Source organism: Anticarsia gemmatalis, chromosome 10 (assembly GCF_050436995.1).
Source record: "Anticarsia gemmatalis isolate Benzon Research Colony breed Stoneville strain chromosome 10, ilAntGemm2 primary, whole genome shotgun sequence".
Taxonomy (NCBI): domain Eukaryota; kingdom Metazoa; phylum Arthropoda; class Insecta; order Lepidoptera; family Erebidae; genus Anticarsia; species Anticarsia gemmatalis.
The window spans coordinates 9,151,989-9,160,907 of record NC_134754.1 but is presented as its reverse complement, the minus strand read 5'-3'; the positions used below and the strand labels follow the sequence as shown (position 1 = coordinate 9,160,907).

The following is an 8,919-nucleotide window of genomic DNA, read 5'->3' as shown; positions in this document are numbered from 1 at the left end:
TAATAGCTATTTTTAAGTAACGGTTAAGGTGAAAATTGACCTGTGGCTAGGTTTCAAAACATCTTTATATCTATCAGCTAGCTAATCAGTTGTAATTTGGATCGTTGGTTCTATACATTTGCAGGAGATAGGTTATGACACTTAAATATAAACTGTAAAACTGGCCCTTAATATCGATAATAAAAAATCCTTAACAGGTTGTGATTCTTTGCTATAAGTAGTGCACTTGGTCATTGTACTGTGGAACTACTACGACCACGTCGATGTGCACTCGACAGGTTTCGTGGACACAAAGACTAGACTCACCAGTTTTGAACTTATTATCTTTTTTATCTATTTACGCATCGTGGTTCAGTTATTATACCCACTGACTGCCAATGACTGTCTTTATGCCGTTTACCTTAACAATTAAAAACGGAAAGAGGGTACCTATAGAATTTCCTTTATTATTAACTACTAGCTGACCCGTGCGGCTCCGCTCGCGTGAATAATTTTTTTTACTAATACAAAGCTTAATTATTCCTTAACAACAAAATATGCTTTTTTTCACGAAAAATATTCTCAAAATTATTTATATCTCATATAACTCGCGCTAAAGCATATCTGCCATTAAAACTGTTGCCATGACAACGGAATTTTGTTAATTCAATGTCATTATAATATTGATTATTCGCGACTTCGGTGGCGAAACCTGAATTTTCCCGGGAAATGCGTCATTTTCCCGGGGTAAAAAGTATCCTATGTCCTTTCTCGGGTATCAAACTATCTCCATACCAAATTTCATGCGAATTGGTTCAGTAGTTTAGGCGTGATTGAGTAGCAGACAGACAGACAGACAGACAGACAGACAGAGTTACTTTCGCATTTATAATATTAGTATGGATGATGAGTTTAAGTATTGTACAGAAAGTCTGAACCTTCTACTATCTTTTGTCTCTTTCGCAATAACGATTAGAACATGAGACCGGAACTTTTGCGAATTGGACATTTTATAATCTGAGAATCTTACACTTATTTTACGACGGCGTACATTTTTATAAAGAATTGCCTTCCTCGGCATAAATAATTGTGATCCGACGGTTGATGACCCATCAACCATAATGTGATCCTATCGCACTGTCCATCGAGACTGCAACGCAGTTGGTTTAATCTTACAAATTATGCGAAGTCAAGTAAAATAAAAAGGACATAACAATTTTGAAAAAACTATTAAAAAGGGTAAAATATTTGTATCATATTATGCAGGCTTGTTTGATTACAGTTCCGTCTTCCAAGAACACATCTGAATTGTAGTGATTTTTAGTACTTAACGATTTTTAAAAAATATATGATTCATAGGAAACTTTCAATACCTATTTGATTTTTTCAGTTCTGCTGAAAAGGTATGATAAATCCGACAAGTCTTCCTATTATAAAATAGAATAGTTTTTCTTTTCCTCAAAATCAAACCGACTCAGGCTGCAATTTGTTGTGATTAATACTGACTAATCATATAGATAGTGACTATTAGGTATTACGCAGATAGAAATACGTCAAGATCATCTGCTTCATCGGTAAACCTTCGGGATTTTTACCTGACGTGGTGAGGACAATGAAAAAATATAGGCTATGAGTATGAGCTCAATTAGTAATAACTATATCCTTAACACTTATTCTAAAGTCCGGTTAACTTGACGAATATATTTTCTAACTAGACTCATATTGATTAATCACCTCATTTTATAATTTTTATTAGGTCTTGATAATTAGTTGTCAGTGCCTTAAAACATTTGATTTGTTGATTACATGCGTACATAATATGTATATAAAATCACACCTTCTTCCAATAGGCGTAAGCAGAGACTAGAGAACGCCACAATACATACAAACATACATACAAACTTCCTTTTCTTCATTCACATCCAAGCATCTTGTCATATAAGACCGCCGGTTATGAGTACTACGCACCTACTTTTTTTGCGAGACATCACCGATATCATCACATAATGAATATGATCTGTGTATGTCTTTCTAGGGCGTCCCCTCCTAGGTAATCTATTTTTATATTTGATTGTCAAAAATAAATAAATGATTTGATTTTTAACGTTGCAGTCGTCGACTACTTTGTAAAGGCACGTAATAAATAACAGTATGTAAATAAGTAACAAATGGTTTATTGTTGTTTGTTTCTACAGATCAGTCTTTTCAATAATTTGGTTCTGTTATTTGAAAGAATTAACCATAATTGTAGGGACTCAATTAACACAAAGTTATAACGCTCTTGTCATCTGGTTAGGTTATTTGATATTTGTACAGATATATTACGTAAATTGAAATTCGGTTAAATCTCATAACTATTTTTTTATTGTTTTTATATAATTTCCAGTCAATTACCTTGCAGTTTGTTACTAATAAGTGGCCTACAAAAAAAACTGCTCATCTTTTAAATTAAGGAAAACCTTGAGGTACTTTGGAACTTTATACATTTTTAATCACCACATATTCTCTTCAATATTATTTGAATTTTAAATTAGCCTCTTGTTTTAATTCTGAAATAGGTCATTAACACTTCCATTAAATAAATAAAAATAAATAAATATCATTGGACAACTCACACACGGTCATTTGATTCCAAACTAAGCAGAGCTTGTACTATGGTAACCAAATAACTGATAAACATACTTATATATTTCTAAATACATACTTATACTTATATAGATAAATTGACATCCAGGCTCAGAACAAATACTCGTGCTCATCACACAAAGATTATCTCATTACACTTTAACTTCACTACAAATGAAAACCCGTATTGGTGTTCATTCCACATTATGTACAGCATTTTACTATCAACCCTGGATATAAATAATAATTCCATGTAACTCAATTCTCTCTTCTTATTTGTACAAGTACCAGATAATCTTTAACTGTCCTATAAATAAAATCCTATACCTACACTATAAGACTACATTAAAATGTCCTTTTGTTAAAATGTTGCATGAATTTCAACGTTTGTTCCAATTTTCTCAAATGTTACCTGCAGTAAATTAGGAGACGTACTTTGTCATTGCTTACATAGAAACAATATACCCTATAGAAACAAGGCTTGCTATGAGTATAACAAAGTAGTATAAAGGGTAATTGTATAATGAGTGTATTATGTTCGATATTACGTTGGTATTATAACGTTGTCATTATTTATTTATTTTGGCAGTATTAACCGGGTCCAGTAAAAAACATTTAAGTTCTTTGTTAGAAATACATATAATTTATTCAGTCATATTTACTAAATATATAAATTAATAAATAAGTGGTCTATTGCGCGGCCGGTGCAGTCGGGCAGGGCGACATTCTGACTTGGGACACATCTGTAAGGAAAGAAAAGTAATTAATAATCTTATTAAATGTAAATTGTTATCAAACAAGAACATATTCTCGTTGATTAACGCCAGTTTAATTAACAGGAGAAGAACAAATCTAAGAAACATAAAGTAGGGAGCCAGATAGTGGTGATGATGCTCTGCTTGTCTATGAATAAATTCGAAAGGATTCGAAACACAGTGGGATTTGGAATTCTCTGCGTAGTGCTAAGGGTCTCCCCTAATGGGAGACAGAGAGAAAGAGTCTCCTTTCCTTTATTCCTTAAATCTTGAGCTTTGAGAGCGCAGAGGTAATGAAATACGAGTAGTTACAACCTTTGTTGTAATGGTATTTAATCTATTAATACAACATGGCTGAGCAGATATTCAACTACCAGTATGCTGAGTCAGAATCCATTCACTACTTTTCTTACTAATTCGTGTCAGCTTTGATCAGTATCTCGATTCTCTACCACTATTGACTACCGACAACCGGCTAGCTATCGAAATTTGACATTTAGAATGTACTGGCAAAATGTTTCCTACGACACCCGTCAGAGGCGCTGATCAGCGGGCTTATCACGTATCTCAGTTGACAGCTAGTATACGTCAAATCTATGGTCACTATTCAATACATTGCTGCGTTGACGTAACGTATTAATCACTATAATCTAAGGGAGAAAACAATGGACAGCAGCTTTCAAATGATTGTCAAGGGCTATCACGTATCTACGTGATAGCCCCCCAGATTTTCATACATAATTTCTCGATGACAGGTCGGTTGTCGGTACTCGATAGTGGTAGAGAATCGAGGTACAGTTATACAGTGTTTTGTCTATTTCACTCATATACAGTTTCATATTGACTGAAAGTGACTAACACTGTACAACTAGTACGAGCTTACACGAGGTTAATTAATAAGACAGTACGAGTACATGTGAAGAATAAATAGCTAAAGAACATAATGTCTATTTACTAGCATTTTCCTCTTAGCAACCATCACCTTATTTGCAGTTAAGTTGTTTACGTAACTGAGTGTTTTGCGGTACCCCGCTAATAAACTATTAAATTAATATGATGTTGTTTTAAATGAGTAAAACAGTACAGGTAATAAAATACGGTTATTGTTCTATTCAATTGCTATTTATGACTTGAAGGATATTTTATGTAAAGGAGTTATAACTATTCAGTACTTGAAGCCACTAGTCCATTTCCGTCTACCATTTTAGGGCAACTCGCTCATAGTCATTCAATCGTAAATCAAAAGTTGATCATAGTTGGTATAACCATACAATGTGTTTTAAGTTTTCTACACACTTCATGGGAGAACCTCAATAATATGTCAGAAATGTCTTGGGATATTTAAGATATTTACAAATTCAGGTATTATGGAACAACAAAGTGTTTTTGACAATATGGTTGATATTTTAGAGATGAGACAGAATATGCACCCAAATACGTTGGGAAAATATTCGTCACAAAAAACGACAGCAAAGGGTCATTGACCGCAAATGTATCCAATGCTATAACTTCTAAGTTACCCGAATAAAACTAAAATGTACCAACAAATATTTAAGTAAATAATTTTCTTCAAGATTAAAGTGACAGTTTAATTTGAGTTCTGTGTTTTTTGTACGCTTACTGTATATAATAATACCTAGATACGTACCAGATAAGTACTACTCAATTATTTTAACAAATGACGTCATGGTGTAAAACCCAAAGTTTACTCATGTCGTAAATTTCCTGACTGTAAGGACAAATGCAATAAAGATATTTAAGCTCTTTGGTCATCTGAATGAAATAAACGCCTGTCGCCTTGAGAATTAATATCACCAATAATTGATAGATTTTTTTACTGGCCAGGAAATCTAATACGCTGTTTTAGAAATTTGTATTAATCTATCGAAAACGTAATTCAGATTCTTATTTGTAAAAAAGCCAAACCTGACTTTTTAAATTTTGATTTGTAACAAAAATGCTGCTTGCTATAGATGTCTGTAACTATCGTATATCGTCATATCTTTGTTGGTTTATTCTAATGCGTTGTTATAAAATAAATCTTGAGAATGTTTATAACATTTTTAACGTTATCCAACCGCTAGAAAAAGGACTAGGGATAACACCTTGGTTCCAATATTTACTTTTACTTTTTACGGACAGCACGTACGTTTTTTATATGAGTTTAAACGCTATTGAATAGATAAACCGGGGATAAGTAATAACTTATCCCCGGTTTCTGAGTACATTTAGAGGTAGTTTATCTATTCAATAGGTTGGGGTACAAATTAATATGTTGTTGAGATACTCACTGACTCCACAGAACTGAGCGCATCCAAGTCTTCCTGGGTTCGTGTAGGTGACGTTGTCGCTGCCACAGACGGGGTTGTATTCAGGGGTGACGGGGCAGGTCGCTATGCACTGAGCAACCGCAGCCGACTGGGTGGTGCTGAAACATTTACAAAGCACAATTATAGCCATGATTTGTAAGAAAATTCTAAAGATATATTTTACTAGCTTTTACCCACGACTTCGTCCGTCATCTTGATTTTCCCATGGGAATGCGTCATTTTCCCGGGGTAAAAAGTAACTTATGTCCTTTCTCGGGTATCAAAATATCTCCATACCAAATTTCATGCAAATTGGTTCAGTAGTTTAGCATGGATTTTAAAAAGACAACTCCCGCTTTCAGAATTGGTGTTGTGTTGCGGAGATTTTTATAAACATACAAACAACGGTCTTATTTTTTCATGCAATTAAAAGTCTATCTTTCAAATAAATTACGTTAAAGAAGCATAAATTTCTTTGTCTATAAAATCTATAAATATTTATTCTTGCACTAACCATTCATGAGGTAATGTAAATTAAACAAAGTGACTAGCTATTCTTAAGATATTTGTACGTCATACGTATTCGACGATTTGTTTGTCATCCATTACATATTTTACTTATAAAATACTAGAGGCCGCCCGTGACTTCGTCGGCGTGAAAACCCTTCCCGTGGTAATCCCGATCCCTCGAGCCTATGTGTTATTCTGGGTATTCAGCTACCTATATACCAAATTTCATCGTAATCGGTTCAGTAGTATTTTGCGTGAAAGAGTAACAAACATCCATACATTCTCACAAACATTTATAATATTAGTAGGATAAAAGTTTTCCTATTACCTTCCAGAGGGGGCGGGTGTTGTAGATGTCGTTGTCGGTCTAGGACGATTTTGGTTTTGGTTTTGGTTTGGGTTGGGAAATAGGTCTGGCCATGGGAACTGACCCTGTCCTGGGAATTGATTCTGTCCTGGGAATTGATTTTGGCCAGGGAATTGATTTTGGCCAGGGAACTGATTCTGACCAGGGAATTGATTCTGTCCCGGGAACCGGTTTTGTCCTGGGAATTGGTTAAAACCATATCTGTCGTCTAAATCTTCACTGCTGTCCTGTTGTCCAAAGGCGCCATTGGAGAAGACAGCTGAAAACATATTAAAAATAACATTATATTACATGCAATGAGAAAATAATAGCCTGTGATTAGTGACCTATGATTGATGGTCATTTGACAATTAATACTTAGTAATACTTTGATTTTGCTTTAATGATCTGTTTTAATGATCTTTAAGAGTGGAATCAGTAAATATAGGAATTAATTATGTAAGCATTATTATGTAATTAATCATAAAACATTTCTTATCGTAATCGCCATAAGTTAATAGGGAAACAAAATCGATAAACAGAAAACACGAATCATTAAAGTAAATAACTACTACATATCCTTTCTAATATGACCGCTTGGGTTTCCCAAATTGTCTTGAGCGCAATTAGTAAATAAAATATGAATCGACTATGTTGATTGTGTAAACATATCCTCATTTTTATATGAATGCAAATAATCAATGTATTGGTATAAGTTTATTATTATGGTAAATCTTTATAATCTTTAAGTTATGGCTAACACCACATAGGATGTCCACTTAAATTATAGTTTACGCCCCTTCAATATTGAGCTAAGGGGAAATTTCAGTAGTTATGGATAAGTGTCGGATACACTATTCGATTGATAAAAAGTAAGTGTATAAAATGTACAATATTCCACTTGTTAAACTAACCCGAATTTATTCACAAGGGGTGAAAATTCATATATCTAAAATATGTTGTATCTATACTATATCCCCTCCCTTTACAGGAGGAGACCCTTGCCCAGCAGTGGGACGTTAATGGGTTAATTTTTATTTTTTTATAATCTGTACATAAGTTTTACAATTTATCTGACTCGTAAGGTCTCAATGCGTCCTTGTAAAAGTATTAAACTTATAAGGAAAATTGAATTCAAAAATATAACGATCATTAATTTAAAATTGATTGAATCAAACGACATTTGAACCATATCAAAGCTCAACTTGGCATGAGGTATGAATTCAAAACTGGTAACTAATATATTTGCAGGTAAAATCAAGATACCTGCTTAGTAAAAAATGTAAATAAGCTAATTTAAAACTAGCTGAGAGCTGGTTTTATGTGCTTTACCTGACTGAACTTTGTTTTAGTATTTGCTAATAATATTTACACAAAAATCAGGTATAAAGTTTTTTATGGTTTCGTACTAAAAGTGCCTTTATAAAAGTTGCAAGTAAGAGTAGTAGACAAAGGATTTTTCTATACTTACTATAAATATAGAAAAAATATTCTATACTTGCTTTAAGTATAGAAAAAATATTATAGTAAGAGAAAAAATACTAAACAGTTTAAATAAAATAAATAAATTAATAGGTTATCAAAATACTTTGATTCAAATTGAAGTTACAAACTTAGGCTAGCAGAGACCAGTGACAATATCCATTAAACAAAATAGCATCAACAAAAAAAAATGCTCACAAAAAGTACTTACCAATTACGAATAAAATACACAGCTTGTTCATATTGTAAGTAATATATAAGTGTATGTAATTATGTAGTTCACTTGTCAAACAACGTCCGAGTCGACGGCTGGCGTGTCACTGTCCAGTTCGCCTCGCCAGTTTTGTTTATAAACTCTTGCGCATCTCATCAAACGCTACGTCGCGTCGTTTAGTGTTTTATGACAGTATTCACGATATAGGTGGTTTCCCCCGTCAATTTTAACATGAAAATTACGTCACTGAGTTAATAAAATAATGTTAATATATTGTCTGAGAATTATTTGGTTGCTATAATTTTCTCGGAAATTGGAAATACGCAAGAACACCTTTTACCCCCGGTTTCTGAGGTACATTTAACGGTAGTTTATCTATTCAATAGCGTTAAAACTCATACAAAAAAAAAACGCTATTGAATAGATAAACTACCGTTAAACGTACTTACTCAGAAACCGGGCATTAGTGTTTCTTAGTTGTAGTATTATAATGTTTAAATCGTGCATTTGTTGTGTAGTTTCGTTTTAGTTTATTATTTTAAATAATATACCTTAATTAATTTTTACGAAGAATATGGGTATTAAGACCTTAACCATCATGCGTTTCGACCAAAAATTTAAGGAAACTAAATACCAAAATGGGTACTTATTAGAATTTAACATATCAATTTGTTTCATCTCCAAATTATATCTATAAAA

The 8,919-nt window shown here is 33.1% G+C and overlaps 1 protein-coding gene across 1 annotated transcript; it reads right to left on the bottom strand.

Moving 5' to 3' along the window:
• Positions 1-3,224: 3,224 nt before the first annotated feature.
• LOC142975935 (uncharacterized) lies at positions 3,225-8,371 on the bottom strand. Its single transcript, XM_076119098.1, has 4 exons — positions 8,218-8,371; positions 6,507-6,804; positions 5,651-5,787; positions 3,225-3,347 (listed from the first exon to the last, which is right to left on the bottom strand). Exons 1-4 carry the CDS (start codon positions 8,246-8,248, stop codon positions 3,295-3,297), a joined length of 519 nt encoding a protein of 172 aa, XP_075975213.1. The 5' UTR covers positions 8,249-8,371; the 3' UTR covers positions 3,225-3,294.
• Between the last annotated feature and the right edge of the window lie 548 nt (positions 8,372-8,919).

What these genes read in the sequence shown, in the direction of transcription:
- LOC142975935 (XM_076119098.1), bottom strand. Translation starts at nt 8,248, where the DNA reads ATGAACAAGCTGTGTATTTTATTCGTAATTG. An exon ending in GTGTATTTTATTCGTAATTG is followed by an intron (nt 6,805 to 8,217) that starts GTAAGTACTTTT and finishes ATATGTTTTCAG; the next exon opens with CTGTCTTCTCCAATGGCGCC. An exon ending in ACACCCGCCCCCTCTGGAAG is followed by an intron (nt 5,788 to 6,506) that starts GTAATAGGAAAA and finishes TAAATGTTTCAG; the next exon opens with CACCACCCAGTCGGCTGCGG.